The following is a 16,750-nucleotide window of genomic DNA, read 5'->3' on the forward strand; positions in this document are numbered from 1 at the left end:
AATCACTACTGACTCTTCTAAACTCCAGAGGATACAGGCCAAGGCTTTCCTCCCACAGCAATCTCCATTTCAATCTGTGTACTGGGCAGGAATAAAACAGTGTATTTAATAACTTGCAATGCTCGCAAAATATTTCATCTCCAGGAGTGAGGGAGCCTCTGCATCCAGACCATCTTACACCTACTCCTTGGGCAAAAGCAGCAACAGACCAATAATACATATGGAAGATTACATCCTTATGATGGAATAATTCCACAAATTACCCACAGTTCAGTGACTTAGCAACATGAGAAGAACCTTTACTAACACAATGAGGTCAGAAGTCATATGATGACTTCTGATGAAGCAGCAATGCTCCGAAAGCTTGTGATTTCAAACAAACCTGTTGAACTATAACCTGGTGTGATTTCTGACTTTGTCTATCCAGTCCAACACAGGCAACTCCACAGAACACAATGAGTGCTATTTTCAATATTCTTAGACATAATACAGCATAAAAGAGGGCACACCTTTTCCAAAGATACCCAGATCGGATAATATCTGACAACAGACCATAGTACACTAGCAAACCATTTCAAGATACATGTATGAAATAAGGAGTGATCAATATCACATTATCACCCCACTATCCATGTTCAAATGATCCAATCGAACATATGGCACATACTATCAAATTAATGATCACTAAATGTTGGTCAACAAAGCAACATTTTTACATTGCATTGCTGCATTTTCATGTAGTATTAACCGAGAAGGTTATTACCATCCCCAGTATGACTTATGCCTGGGAGGCAAGTGTGAACGACTTTGCCCAGCAACCATTCCTAAACATTCCAAGTCATAGTATTCTTCTTCTTAACAGACGGAGGAGAATGCAAGAGATAAATGATAAGAAAACAGATAGAGAACTACCAAAACTGTGAATTGAGTGGAAAGTGCAACTTAGAAATTCAAAGATTTTTAAGATATCCAACTAGTCCAGATCATACAAAATCATTGTTGGTCATGATGCTTATGTCACAAAGGAATAAAAGCCAGCATATGAATCATGCAGCATATCAATCATGCATGATGAGAGTGAGGAAAAACACTCTGATGAAGATGATTGTGTGGAATGACAGCAACCAGTAGCAAGACAATCAAGTTGTCAAACAAGTGAAAAGAGAACGTTGGGTACTTCACCAAATGGGTAGATGATCAAGATGAATTGTCAAAGTCCTGAAGCTTCACAGTGAACTTTGAACTCTGTAACTCTGCTTTATCTATTTGTATAATGATCAAACTGGCAATACATACCTGGGTATAACCACATATATCTGTTCGGGATTTATTTCAATCTTTAGAAAATTGAAGATTTTTCAGTATGTCTTATGGTCAGTATGCCAATTTTTTTTTTTAAGAGAAACTCATAATATCATTATTATATCATAGTGTTCGACCTGAAGATATAAATATCTCACACTCTATGTTACCCTGCGGTCACTTGAATGATGACATGTTACAGGAAGGTGGACTCTCTGTATAATTTAAAAACATAATATCATCATCTAGTAAGGATTGGCAGGGATGCCAGAGACTGACTGGAAATAGAAAACGTGATCATTTCATATCTATTAAGGAGTAATTGGGTGAGAACTGGATGTTTACATGGGGAAACTCGTGGTGTGTGATTTAGAATAAAACACTGACTTGAAAAATATAAACACTGTGTGACTAACTTTTAACCCCTAGTGTTGAACAAATTTCAGTCCACAAATTTACTTATATGTGAATGTAATGTTTGTATGTAATAGCTAGCTGTACTAAACATCTGTTGAATTCTTCGATATCACGATATCCATGTCCAGTGTTAAGGAAACAAGGAGTAATATGCACATTGTTGCATCAGAATAATGACTCTGAGGCAACTATCAACTCCCAACCATTTATAGGGAGCAGTGGACATGCTGAGCTATTTTTCTCTCACTGAGCCTATTTAGGCTATTATAGGCCATTTAAGCACCACACTATTTTATTTGTTTAGGGAATGAGGGCATCACTGGCTGGGCCAGCATTTATTACCGATCCCTAATTGTCCTTGAAAAATTGAGGTATGCTATGAATATCCTTCCAAATATAGTGGTTGTGAGTTTGGAAGAAGCAGTAGTCAATTTTTGCTAAGTTAAAAATTACACAATACCAGGTTATAGTCCAGCAGGTTTATTTGAAAGCACTGGCTTTCGGAGTGTTGCTCCTTCATCAGGTGGTTGTGGAGAATAAGATTATAAGACACAGAATTCATAGCAAAGGTTTAGTGTGAGGTAACTGAAATTTAATATTGAAAAAGACCTGAATTGTTTGTTACGTCTCTCATCTTTTAGAATGACCATGTTGGTTTCAGTTCTTTCATATGTAAATCACAAAACTTTTGTTTAAAAGTTACATTCTCAAGTGAACTTTAACAATTGGTGTCATGTCAGTCCAGATACTGTATTGAAGGTGTGAGCTTTCCTGTGAGGCTGCCTGTGCCACAATAGTCAGACTGATTCTAATCTACAAAACGGACTTACAGAATCTTACATGGATTCATGCAGTTTTTGAGCAAAGTAAAATGTAATTCTGCAAGTATAAATTCACCCCACAAACTTATATGTATATGTGTGCATGTGGGTGGGTGTTAGTGCTGGGTGGTGGTGGTGGTGGGGGGGAATTAATAAGTGTCTGTGAGAGTGTGTGTATATGTGAGTGTAAAGGGGTATAAGAGAGTGTGTGTGGGGGGAATGTAAGTGTGAGTGTATGAAAAAGAGACTGCGTGAGTGTGCGCACACGCGTGTGTATGCATCTGTGCTCGCGCATTGCGTCTTTGTGTATAGTGAAATGGGGTCACCTGTAGTTTGACATGAATCCAAGATCCTGGTTGAGGCCAACCTCACCAGTACCAAACTTTTCGTTGTTGCCTGTCCCAAAGTCCGCCTTGGAGGACGGTCACCGAAGGTCCGAAGTCGAATGCCCCAGACCACTGAAGTGTTCTCTGCCTGGGAGGGAACACTCCTGTCTGTTGATTGTTGTGCGGTGTCCATTTATCTGTTGCTGTAGCCTCTGCTACAGGACATTCGACCTCGGACCTTCGGGTAACCGTCCTCCAAGGCGGACTTCAGGACAGGCAACAATGAAATGTGGCCGAGCAAAGGCTGATAGACAAGTTCAGTACCCATGAGGATGGCCTCAACCGGGACCTTGGGTTCATGTCACACTACAGGTGACCCCAATACACACACACACACACTCACTCTCCTACAGACACACACACCCTCACGCAGACCCTCTCTTATATGCTCCCACACACACACACTCAGTCGTATATCCCTTTACACTCGCATTCACACACTCTCTTACAGACACTCATAATTCCCCACCCCCACATACACACACCCACGTGCACACATACGCATAAGTTTGTGGGGTGAATTTGTACTTGCAGAATTACATTTTATTTTGCTCAAAAACTGCATGAATCCATGTAAGATTCTGTAAGTTGGTTTTATAGATTAGGATCAGTCTGACCATTGTGGCACAGACAGCCTCACAGGGTAGCTCACACGTTCAATACATTATATGGGCCAACATGACATCAATTGTTAAAGTTCACTTGAGAATGTAACTTTTAAACAAAAGTTCTGTGATTTACATATGAAAGAACTGAAACCAACATGGTCATTCGAAAAGATGAGAGACGTAACAAACAGTCCAGGTCTTTTCCAATGTATAATTTCAGTTACATCACACTGTAAAAGTTTGCTATAAATTCTGTGTCTTACAATCTTATTCTCCACAACCACCTGATTAAGGAGCAGCACTCCGACACCCCAGTTCAACACCTGTGTCTCCAAATCAATTTCTGCAGTACAACTTGTGAATGTACATTGCTGCTATAATGCATTAGTTGTGGAGGGAATGAATATTTGTGGATGCAAGGCCAATTAAGTAAGAATGCATGTCCTGGATGGTATCAAGCTTCTTGATTATTGTTGGAACTTCCCACTTGCACTCAGTCAGGCAAGTGGGAAGTATTCCATCACAATCTTGGCTCTATCGATGGCAGACAAACTCTGGGAAGTTACGAAGTGAGCTACTTGCTCGATAATTCCTATCTTTAACCTGTTTTTGTAGCCACACTATTTATTTGGTTAATCCAGTTCAGTTTCTGCCCACGTTCATTATTATTTAGCAGGAGAGGCACTTGCTAGGTGGGTAACTCAGCAGCTTTTCTTGGGTCAGCTTGTGCTGAGCAAGTAATGGGAAGTAGCTTTGAGAATCGCTGGTCCACCTTACAGCCTTTCCAGAAGGTCTTTAAAGATATTCAATATGTAAATTGCAAACCTGGGTGTTACGCTTAATTCAATAGTTGTTCTTTGAGGTAATGAGTCTTGCGAGGCTTGACTATCATCCTGAAATGAAACAGAGAGCATTTGAATGAAATTATAGTATTTTGTTCTACCAATTAATCTACTTAAATCAAGAGATATCCTTAACTAAATAAAAACAGAAAATGATGGAGAAACACAGAAGGCTTGGCAGCACGTGCGTTCAGTAAAACAAAGTTAACAGTTTGACTTCCTCAGAATAGAAAATATTAATTTTGTTTCTCTTACCACAAACCTGCGGAATGTCTCTGGCATTTTCTGTATTTACTTCAAATTTCCTATATAGAATCATAGAGATGTACAGCATGGAAACAGACCTTTCAGTCCAACCTGTCCATGCCGATCAGATATCCCAACCCAATCTAGTCCAATCTGCCAGCACCCGGCCCATATCCCTCCAAACTCTTCCTATTCATATACCCATCCAAATGCCTCTTAACTGTTGCAATTGTACCAGCCTCCACCACATCCTCTGGCAACTCATTCCATACACGTACCACCCTCTGCATGAAAACGTTGCCCCTTAGGTCTCTTTTATATCTTTCCCCTCTCACCCTAAACCTATGCCCTCTAGTTTTAGATTAGATTAGATTAGATTAGATTACTTACAGTGTGGAAACAGGCCCTTCGGCCCAACAAGTCCACACCGACCCACCGAAGCGTAACCCATCCATACCACTACATTTACCCCTTTACCTAACACTACGGGCAATTTAGCATGGCCAATTCACCTGACTTGCACATCTTTGGACTGTGGGAGGAAACCGGAGCCCCCGGAGGAAACCCACGCAGACACGGGGAGAACGTGCAAACTCCACACAGTCAGTCGCCTGAGGCGGGAATTGAACCCGGGTCTCTGGCGCTGCGAGGCAGCAGTGCTAACCACTGTGCCACCGTGCCGCCCACTAGTTCTGGACTCCTCGACCCCAGGGAAAAGACTTTGACTATTTATCCTATCCACGCCCCTCATAATTTTGTAAACCTCTATAAGGTCACCCCTCAGTCTCCGATGCTCCAAGGAAAACAGCCCCCGCCTGTTCAGCCCCTCCCTATACCTCAAATCCTCCAACCCTGGCAACATCCTTGTAAATCTTTTTTGAACCCTTTCAAGTTTCACAACATCTCTCCGATAGGAAGGAGACCCGAATTGCATGCAATATTCCAACAGTGGCCTAACCAATGTCCTGTACAGCTGCAACATGACCTCCCAACTCCTGTACTCAATACTCTGACCAATAAAGGAAAGCATATCAAACGCTGCCTTCACTATCCTATCTACCTGCGACTCCACTTTCAAGAAGCTATGAACCTGCACTCCAAGGTCTCTTTGTTCAGTAACACTCCCTAGGACCTTATCATTAAGTGTATAAGTCCTGCTAAGATTTGCTTTCCCAAAATGCAACACCTCACATTTATCTGAATTAAACTCCATCAGCCACTTCTCAGCCCAGTGGCCCATCTGGTCCAGATCCTGTTGTAATCTGAGGTAACCCTCTTCGCTGTCCACTACACCTCCAAATTTTGGTGTCATCTCCAAACTTACTAACTGTACCTCTTATGCTCGCATCCAAATCATTTATGTAAACGACAAAAAGTAGAGGGCCCAGCACTGATCCTTATGGCACTCCACTGGTCACTGGCCTCCAGTTTGAAAAACAACCCTCCACTACCACCCTCTGTCTTCTACCTTTGAGCCAGTTCTGTATCCAAGTGGCTAGTTCTCCCTGTATTCCATAAGATCTAACCTTGCTAATCAGTCTCCCATGGGGAACCTTGTTGAACGCCTTACTGAAGTCCATATAGGTCACATCTACTGCTCTGCCCTCATCAATCTTCTTTGTTACTTCTTCAAAAAACTCAATCAAGTTTGTGAGACATGATTTCCCACGCACAAAGCCATGTCGACTATCCCGAATCAGTCCTTGCCTTTCCAAACACATGTACATCCTGTCCCTCAGGATTCCCTCCAACAACTTGCCCACCACCGAGGTCAGGCTCACCGGTCTATAGTTCCCAGGCTTGTCTTTACCGCCCTTATTAAACAGTGGCACCATGTTTGCCAACCTCCAGTCTTCCGCCACCTCACCTGTGACGATCGATGATACAAATATCTCAGCAAGAGGCCCAGCAATCACTTCTCTAGCTTCCCACAAAGTTCTCACATCTGCAGTAATTTAGCTTTTAACATTCTGAACTTAATGTTAGTCACACTATAATAACAAATAATGAACATTTGCTTTGCACAGCACACTCAAAACTTACAACTACTGGATCTGCACATTCCTCAAGGTCTGATTCAAAATATTACACAGACCCAAGGCTATGTGCAAGCTTTACATTTTATGATTTTCATACCATATATTTCTCTGATTCACTTCCTTCCCAGTCAAGAAGGAATTGTGGAGAGATACAGAAAAAGTGTGGGAAGAAAGGGAATCCTGAGCCAAACACCAGCACTTTAAACAGTGGAAGAGAAAAAAACTGGACAAATGCAACAGCACCTAAAACAGCAATCGGCTCCAATTTACCTTCAGATCAGACTGATCGTATTTCAGAAAAAATCAAGTGTGACAGAGTCAGACAGCATGAAAAAAGACCCTTCAGTCCAACCAATCCATGCCGAACATAATCTCAGACTAAACTGGTCCCACCTACCTGCACTTGGCCCATATCCTTTCAAACATTCCCTATTCCTGTATTTATCCAAGTGTCTTTTAAACATTGTAATCGTACCCATATCCACCACTTCCTCTTGAAGTTCAGTCCACATATTCTCCCCGTGTCTGCATGGGTTTCCTCACACAATCTAAAGATGTGCAGGTGAGGTGAACTGGCCATGCCAAATTGCCCATAGTGTTCAGGGATGTGTAAGTCAGGTGCATTAGTCAGGGGTAAATACAGAGGAGCCTCGATTATCCAAATATCAATTATCCGAATTTCAGATTATCCGAAGAAGGTCTCAAGGTTCCGATAGAAACATTACAAAGAGATATTACCAACACTGATCGCATCTTTTGTTTACAATGATTAAAAGTGAATTTGGCTTACAAAAGTGCTGCCGAGAACAGTCCTGGACATCAATGGGATCTCAGGCACCATCTCCAAATGACTGCCCTCTCTCTCTCTCTCTTTCTCTCTTCCCCAACACTTTCCATGGAGTTCTAGACAGGGATGTACCCTAAACCTCTGTCCCCAGATAATCTCTTCAACATTGTCCTGTACAGGGCAGAGTTGGAACTTGTCAAAAAGTTGCGCATTTGGCTGTGTGCATGTGTGTGCATGTGCTTGTGCGTGTGTATGGGGCGGGGGGGGGGGGGGGAAGGTTGCAGGGCAAGGGGTGTGCTGTTGCCTAGAAAGAGGGAGCAAGACAGGCAGAGCGAGGAAAAAGGAAACTTCAGAAAACCCCGAATCCCACAGGGGAGGGGCACTGAATCAGTTATCCGAATAACCATTTATCCAAATGAAATACTGCCTGCCCATCCTGTTCAGACAATTGACGTTCCTCTGTGTAGGGTAGGGGGAATGGGTCTGGATGTGTTACTCTTTGGAGGGTCAGTGTGGACTTGTTGGGCCAAAGGGCCTGTTTCCACACTAAGGATTCTAAATAAAATATGAACAACCCTCTGTGTAACAAATTTACCTCACATCTTTTTTAAATTTCTCTCCTCTCACCTTAAAAATATGCCTCTTCGTCTAGAAATCCCCCATCCGAGGGAAAATAAATCTCCCATCAACTCTATCTATACATCTCGATATTTTACAAACTTCTATCAGGTTGCCTCTCAACCTCCTATACTCCAGTGAAATAAGTCCCAGCTTATCCAGCCTTTCTTTATATTTCAAACCCTCCATACCTGGCAGCATCCTGGTAAATCTCTTCTGAACACCCTCCAGCTTGATAATATTCTTCCTGTAACTGAGCAACTAGAACTGGATACAGTATTCCAGAAGAGGCTTACCAATATCCTGTACAACCTTAACGTGATTTCCCAACTCCTATACTCAAAGGACTGAGCAATGAAGGCAAGTGTGCCAAACGCTTTTTTTAACCATCCTGTCGATATGTGATGCAAACTTCAAAGAATTATGTACCTGCACCCCTAGGTCCCTCTGTTCTGCAACACTGCCCAAGGCCCTACCATTAATTCTATCAGCCCTACCCCTGTTTGTTATACCAAAATGAATAACTCACATTTATCCAGATTGAACTTCATTTTTCAGCCCATTGACCCATTTGATCATCACAGGAAAACAAGTAGATGATCAGTTGGTGAGCATCCTAGTAACTTGCATTTCAAATTCAGGTAGTTCTTTAAATTCATTTGTGAACGGTGGGTGTCACTGGTTGTGCCATTTATTGCCAATCCCTGGTTGCCCGCCATGCGGTGGTGGTAAGCTGCATTCTTGAACTGCTTCAGTCTATTTGGTATAGGTACACTTATGACACCATCAGGGAGGGACTTCCAAGATTTTGATCCACAGATTGGAGGTGCAATGATATACTTCCAAGTCAGAATGACTTGGAGGGGAATTTGCAAGCAGTGGAATTCCCATATTTCTGATGTCCTCATTCTTCGAGATCAATTGTCATGGGTTTGGAAGACACTGTCTCAGGAGTCTTGGTGAATTTCTGCAATGCATCTTCTGGATGGTAAACACTGCTGCTACGGAGAGTCCTTAGTTGAGAGAGTGAATAGTTGTGGATGTTGTGGCAATAATGCGGGACACTTTGCTGTTGATGGTGTCTTGCTTCTTGAGTGCTAATGAAGGTGCATGCATCCAGGCAAGTGGCAACTATTCCATCATATTCTTGACATGTGCCTTAAACATGGTGGACAGGTTTTGGAGAGTAAGGAGGTGAGTTATGTGCTGCGGAATTCCTAACATCTGACCTGCTCTTGTAACCACCATATTTATATGGATGGTTCCGTTTGGTTTCTGGTCTTGTGGGATATAGGTAAAGTAGTGTTACTTCTGCAATCATAATTACTCATGCAAGGTAAATGAGCTCACACCAGTGTATAATTGTTTCAGCCAAGAGCTGAGTCAACAAGAATGAAAACTGTGAAGGAAATACATAATTGTTTTTGTATTAGCTAAAATGTGCATGCAAGAATGAAATGTGCCTGCAAACAATGGTAGATGTTACAGACAAGTAGATAAGGTGCTGTGAGGGGAGGGGGTTAAGCTGGATATGCCTGTACAAACAGTAGTTATAAGCATCTGTTTCCCGCTTCTGCAAGAACAAGAACAAACCACAATCAAGAAGTCATGAGGTCATAAGGTCATAACAAGTAAGGGAGGATATACCTAACAATGGACCGCAGCAGGATGTGGTCAAACGGCCTTGTGAAACCAGAACTAAGCATTTTGTCACAGACAAGGCCGGATAAGGCAAGAGATAAACAAGAGCAATGAGTCTTAGAGAGGTGGGAGATGTAAACAGGGGAGGAGCAAAGGGATGAAAGAATAGGAACCAAATTACATAAATGTTGTGTACTAGTTGAATTCAGTGTGTGTGTGTCCCTGCCTTCTGGACAGTGGACACCACACCCTCTTGCAAGAGTGAAATAAATGACACTGATTCAGGTCTTGTCTCGGACTGAAATTATTGAAGTGAGTAAGCTTCGTTTCTCACAGTCTCAAGGATGGTAACGCCCAGCATATTGATATTGAGAGATTCAGTGATTGTAATGTTATTACATATCAAGGGACAATGGATATATTCTTTCTTGTTGGAAATGGCTATTGCCTAGCATTTGTGTACCAGAAATGTTACTTGCTACTTTTCAATCCTGCTGGGACTAAACTGGCTACATCTGGGAAGAATGTTCCCAGATGTTGGGGAAGTCCTGAACTTGGGGGAGGGGGGGGGAGGGTCTAGTCTAAGAATAGAGCTAAGTCATTCAGGATTGTGATGAGGAAGAATATCTTCACTCAAAGAGAGTTGTGAATCTGTGGACGTCTCTACCACTTAAATCTGTTGGGATCAGTTTATTAGATAAATTCAAGAGGAAGCTGGACACGGCCTTTGCAGCTAAAGCAATCAAGGGGTGTGGAGACAAAATGAGATTGGAATACTGAAATGGCATAATAAGCCATGATCATTTTGAATGGTGGTGCAGGCTTGAAGGGCCGAACGGCCTACTCCTGCATTTATTTTGTATGTTTCTAGTTTCTATTACTTGCTGCTTATGCTAAACTAACTCTGCAGGGGCATGGGAACCCAGACTGTAGCTTTAGGGTGCAGGACCTGGAGTGTAGGGAGGTTAGGAACATGGCATCAATTTCAAAGGAGGGTGCCTGTAAACAGGAAAGTGGCTTGAAGTGTGTATACTTCAATGCAAGAAGTATACGAAATAAGGTAGGTGAACTTGCAGCGTGGGTTGGTACCTGGGACTTCGATGTTGTGGCTATTACGGAGACATGGGTAGAACAGGGACAGGATTGGCTGTTGCAGGTTCCAGGGTTTAAATGTTTTAGTAGGGTCAGAGGTGGGGGTAAAAGAGGGGGAGGTGTGGCATTGCTTGTCAAAGATCGTATTACAGCTGTGGAAAGGACGATGGATGAAGACTCGCCATCTGAGGTAGTTTGGGTTGAGGTTAGGAATAGGAAAGGTGAGTTCACCCTGTTAGGAGTTTTTTACAGGCCTCCTAATAGTCCTAGAAACGTAGAAGAAAGGATTGCGAGGATGATTCAAGAGAAGAGTGAAAGTAATAGGGTGGTTGTTATGGGGGACTTTAACTTTCCTGATATTGATTGGGAAAGCTATAGCTCAAGGAGGAGGGACTTGGGGGAGGGGCGTCGGAAATGTGATAGGTGGAAAGAGGTCAAGGTGAGGGTGATAGGTCAGACTGGGGTGGGGGCGGAGAGGTCGGGAAGAAGATTCCAGGTTAGGAAGGCGGTGCTGAATTTGAAGGATTTGACTGAGACAGGTTGGGGGGAGGGAAAATGAGGAAACTGGCGAAATCCGAGTTCATCCCTTGTGGTTGGAGGGTTTCGAGCCGGAAGATGAGGCGTTCTTCCTCCAACCGTCGTTTCGCTGTGGTCTGACGATGGAGGAGTCCAAAGACCTGCATATCCTTGGTGGAGTGGGAGGGGGAATTGAAATGTTGAGCTACAGGGTGGTTGGGTTGGTTGGTCCGGGTGTCCCAGAGGTGTTCTCTGAAACGCTCCGCAAGTAGGCGGCCTGTCTCCCCAATATAGAGGAGGCCACATCGGGTGCAAAGGATTCAATAGATGATATATGTGTGGAGGTACAGGTGAATCTGTGGCGGATATGGAAGTTTCCTTTGGGGCCTTGGAGGGAGGTGAGGGGAGAGGTGTGGGCGCAAGTCTTGCACCTCCTGCGGTTGCAGGGGAAGTTGCCGGGAGTGGAGGTTGGGTTGGTCGGGGGTGTGGATCTGACGAGGGAGTCACGGAGGGAGTGGTCTTTACGGAATGCTGATAGGGGAGTGGAGGGAAATATATCCTTGGTGGTGGGGTCCGTTTGGAGGTGGCGGAAATGACGGCGGATGATGCGCTGTACATGGAGGTTAGTGGGGTGGTAGGTGAGGACCAGTGGGGTTCTGTCCTGGTGGCGGTTGGAGGGGCGGGGTTCAAGGGCGGAGGATCGGGAAGTGGAAGAGATGCGGTGGAGGGCATCGTCGACCACGTCGGGAGGGAAATTGCGGTCCTTGAAGAAGGAGGCCATCTGGGATGTGCGTTTTTGGAACTGGTCCTCCTGGGAGCAGATGCGGCGGAGTCGAAGGAATTGGGAGAATGGGATGGCGTTTTTACAGGGGGCAGGATGGGAGGAGGTGTAGTCCAGGTAGCTGTGGGAGTCGGTCGGTTTGTAGTAGATGTCCGTGTTGATTCGGTCGCCTGAGATAGAAATAGAAAGGTTGAGGAAGGGGAGGGAGGAATCTGAGACTGTCCAGGTGAATTTGAGGTCGGGGTGGAAGGTGTTGGTGAAGTGGATGAACTGTTCAACCTCCTCGTGGGAGCACGAGGCGGCGCCGATACAGTCATCGATGTAGCGGAGGGAAAGGTGGGGGGTGGGGCCAGTGTAATTGCGGAAGATGGATTGTTCCACATATCCTACGAAGAGGCAGGCATAGCTGGGGCCCATGCGGGTGCCCATGGCTACTCCTTTCGTTTGGAGGAAGTGGGAGGATTGGAAAGAGAAGTTGTTCAGGGTGAGGACCAGTTCAGTCAGTCGAAGGAGGGTGTCAGTGGAAGGGTACTGGTCGGTACGGCGGGAAAGAAAGAAGCGGAGGGCTTTGAATCCTTCGTGATGGGGGATGGAGGTGTACAGGGACTGGATGTCCATGGTGAAAATAAGGCGTTGGGGACCGGGAAAGCGACAATCATGGAGGAGATGGAGGGCATGGGTGGTGTCCTGAACGTAGGTGGGGAGTTCTTGGACTAAGGGGGACAGGACGGTGTCAAGGTATGCGGAGATGAGTTCGGTGGGGCAGGAGCAGGCGGAGACAATGGGTCGGCCGGGGCAGTCAGGTTTGTGGATTTTGGGCAGGAGGTAGAAGCGGGAGGTGCGGGGTTGTGGGACTATGAGTTTGGAGGCGGTGGATGGGAGATCCCCCGAGGTAATGAGGTTATGGACGGATCTGCTCCCAGATCTGCTCCGCCGCATCTGCTCCCAAGAGGACCAGTTCCAAAAACGGACATCCCAGATGGCCTCCTTCTTCAAGGACCGCAATTTCCCCCCCGATGTGGTCGACGATGCCCTCCACCGCATCTCTTCCACTTCCCGATCCTCCGCCCTTGAACCCCGCCCCTCCAACCGCCACCAGGACAGAACCCCACTGGTCCTCATCTACCACCCCACTAACCTCCATGTACAGCGCATCATCCGCCGCCATTTCCGCCACCTCCAAACGGACCCCACCACCAAGGATATATTTCCCTCCCCTCCCCTATCAGCATTCCATAAAGACCATTCCCTCCGTGACTCCCTCGTCAGATCCACACCCCCCACCAACCCAACCTCCACTCCCGGCACCTTCCCCTGCAACCGCAGGAGGTGCAAGACTTGCGCCCACACCTCCCCCCTCACCTCCCTCCAAGGCCCCAAAGGAAACTTCCATATCCGCCACAGATTCACCTGTACCTCCACACATATCATCTATTGCATCCTTTGCACCCGATGTGGCCTCCTCTATATTGGGGAGACAGGCCGCCTACTTGCGGAGCGTTTCAGAGAACACCTCTGGGACACCCGGACCAACCAACCCAACCACCCTGTAGCTCAACATTTCAATTCCCCCTCCCACTCCACCAAGGATATGCAGGTCTTTGGACTCCTCCATCGTCAGACCACAGCGAAACGACGGTTGGAGGAAGAACGCCTCATCTTCCGGCTAGGAACCCTCCAACCACAAGGGATGAACTCGGATTTCACCAGTTTCCTCATTTTCCCTCCCCCCAATCTGTCTCAGTCAAATCCATCAAATTCAGCACCGCCTTCCTAACCTGCAATCTTCTTCCCGACCTCTCCGCCCCTACCCCAGTCTGACCTATCACCCTCACCTTGACCTTTTTCCACCTATCACATTTCTGACGCCCCTCCCCCAAGTCCCTCCTCCCTATCTTTTATCTTAGCCTGCTGAACCAACTTTCCTCATTCCTGAAGGGCTAATGCCCGAAACGTTGATTCTCCTGTTCCCTAGATGCTGCCTGACCTGCTGCGCTTTTCCAGCAACACATTTCCATCTCTGATCTCCAGCATCTGCAGACCTCACTTTCTCCTCAAAGCTATAGCTCAAGTTCGTTAGATGGGTCAGTGTTTGTCCAATGTGTGCAGGAGGGTTTCTGACACAATATGTAGATAGGCCAACAAGAGGTGAGGCCATACTGGATTTGGTTCTGGGTAATGAACCAGGCCAGGTGTTAGAATTAGATGTAGGTGAGCACTTTGGGGACAGTGACCACAATTCGGTGACTTTTACTCTAGTGATGGAGAGGGATAAGTGTGCACTACAGGGCAAGAGTTATAGCTGGGGGCAGGGAAATTATGATGCGGTGAGGCATGACTTAGGATGTGTGGCTTGGAAATGTAAGCTTCAAGGCAAGGGCATAATTGATATGTGGAGCTTGTTCAAGGAGCAACTATTGAGTGTCCTTGATAAGTATGTACCCGTCAGGCAGGGAGGAAAAGGTCATGTGAGGGAGCCGTGGTTTAATAAGGAATTGGAATCCCTTGTTAAATGGAAGAGGGCGGCCTATGTAAAAATGAGGCGTGAAGGTTCAATTGGGGCGATTGAGTTATAAGGTAGCCAGGAAGGACCTGAAGAGAGAGCTAAGAACAGCAAGGAGGGGACATGAAAGGTCCTTAGTTGGTAGGATTAGGGAAAACCCTAAGGCTTTCTAAAGGTATGTCAGGAATAAAAGAATGACTAGGGTAGGAATAGGTCCAGTCAAGGATAGTAGTGGGAAGTTGCGTGTGAAGGCTGAAGAGATTGGGGAGACACTGAATGAATACTTTTCGTCAGTATTCAATCAGGAACAGGACATTGTTGTCAATGTGAGTACTGAGTCACAATTAAGTAGAATGGATGGCTTTGATGTATGTAGAGAAGAGGTGTTGGAAATTCTGGAAAGGGTGAAAATAGATAAGTCCCCTGGGCCAGATGGCATTTATCCTAGGATTCTCTGGGAAGCAAGGGAGGAGATTGCAGAGCCATTGGCCTTGATTTTTATGTCCTCGTTGTCTACAGGAGTAGTGCCAGAAGATTGGAGGCTAGCAAATGTGGTTCCCTTGTTCAAGAAGGGGAGTAGGGATAACCCTAGTAACTATAGGCCAGTGAGTCTCACTTCTGTTGTGGGAAAAGTCTTAGAGAGAATTGTAAGGGATAGGATTTATGAACATCTAGAGGAATAATGTGATCAAGGATAGTCAGCATGGTTTTGTGAAGGGCAGGTCGTGCCTCACAAACCTTATTGAATTCTTTGAGAAGGTGACTGAGGAGGTGGACGAGGGGAAAGCGGTAGATGTGGTGTATATGGATTTTAGTAAGGCGTTTGATAAGGTTCCCCATGGTAGACTACTGCAGAAAATACGGAGGTATGGCATTGAGGGTGAGTTGGAGGTTTGGATTAGGAGTTGGCTGGCTGGAAGAAGACAGAGGGTAGTAGTTGATGGCAAAGGTTCATCTTGGAGTGCCGTTACTAGCGGTGTTCCGCAAGGATCTGTTTTGGGACCATTGCTGTTTGTCATTTTTATAAATGACCTGGAGGAGGGGTTAGAAGGTTGGGTGAGCAAGTTTGCGGATGATACGAAAGTCAGAGGAGTTGTAGACAGTGAGGAAGGATGTGGCAGGTTACAGCGGGATATAGATAAGCTGCAGAACTGGGCAGAAAGGTGGCAAATGGAGTTCAATGTAGCTAAGTGTGAGGTGATTCACTTTGGTAAGAGTAATAAAAAGATGGGGTACTGGGCTAATGGACGGATACTTGGTAGTGTGGATGAGCAGAGGGATCTTGGTGTCCATGTACACAGATCTTTGAAAGTTGCCACCCAGGTAAATAGTGCGGTGAAGAAGGCATATGGCATACTGGCTTTTATTGGTAGAGGAATTGAGTTCCGGAGTACTGAGGTCATGTTGCAGTTGTATAAGACTCTGGTGCGGCCGCATCTGGAGTATTGTGTGCAGTTTTGGTCGCCATACTATAGGAAGGATGTGGAGGCACTGGAACGGGTGCAGAGGAGGTTTACCAGGATGTTGCCTGGTATGGTAGAAAGATCGTATGAGGAAAGGCTGAGGCACTTGGGGTTGTTTTCATTGGAGAAAAGAAGGTTTAGGGGTGACTTGATAGAGGTGTACAAGATGATTAGGGGTTTAGATAGGGTCGACAGTGAGAATCTTTTTCCACGTATGGAGTCAGCTATTACAAGGGGGCATAGCTTTAAATTAAGGGGTGGTAGGTATAGGACAGATGTTAGGGGTAGGTTCTTTACTCAGCGAGTCGTGAGTTCATGGAATGCCCTGTCAGTAGCAGTGGTGGACTCTCCCTCATTATGGGCATTTAAGCGGGCATTGGATAGGCATATGGAGGATAGTGGGCTAATGTAGGTTAGGTGGGCTTGGATCGGCGCAACATCGAAGGCCGAAGGGCCTGTACTGCGCTGTATTCTTCTATGTTCTATGTTGTTTGGTATGTAAGCAGCCCTGTTTTGCAGCTTCACCAGTTTGATACTTGATTTTCAGATATGCCATGTGCTGCTCCTGGCATGTTCTCCTGTCCTCCTATAATTTTAGTAATAATGAGGTACACTTGTAAGAGTAAAGCTTATTAAATTGGCTGGTAAATATTTCCTATTTTTGTTAACTAGTGAATTTTCACTTGGG

The 16,750-nt window shown here is 45.3% G+C and overlaps 1 protein-coding gene across 1 annotated transcript in view; it reads right to left on the reverse strand.

Moving 5' to 3' along the window:
* Positions 1-16,750, reverse strand: part of man2a1 (mannosidase, alpha, class 2A, member 1) — a 246,509-nt gene that overhangs the window by 98,313 nt on the left and 131,446 nt on the right. The window contains exon 12 of the mRNA XM_043710422.2: positions 4,360-4,427. Within this exon, the coding sequence (XP_043566357.2) occupies positions 4,360-4,427 (68 nt within the window). The remainder of the gene's footprint in view (positions 1-4,359; positions 4,428-16,750) is intronic.

Source organism: Chiloscyllium plagiosum, unplaced genomic scaffold (genome assembly GCF_037043375.1).
Source record: "Chiloscyllium plagiosum isolate Xiang-an unplaced genomic scaffold, Cpla_swu_hap1 HiC_scaffold_2, whole genome shotgun sequence".
Lineage (NCBI taxonomy): Eukaryota > Metazoa > Chordata > Chondrichthyes > Orectolobiformes > Hemiscylliidae > Chiloscyllium > Chiloscyllium plagiosum.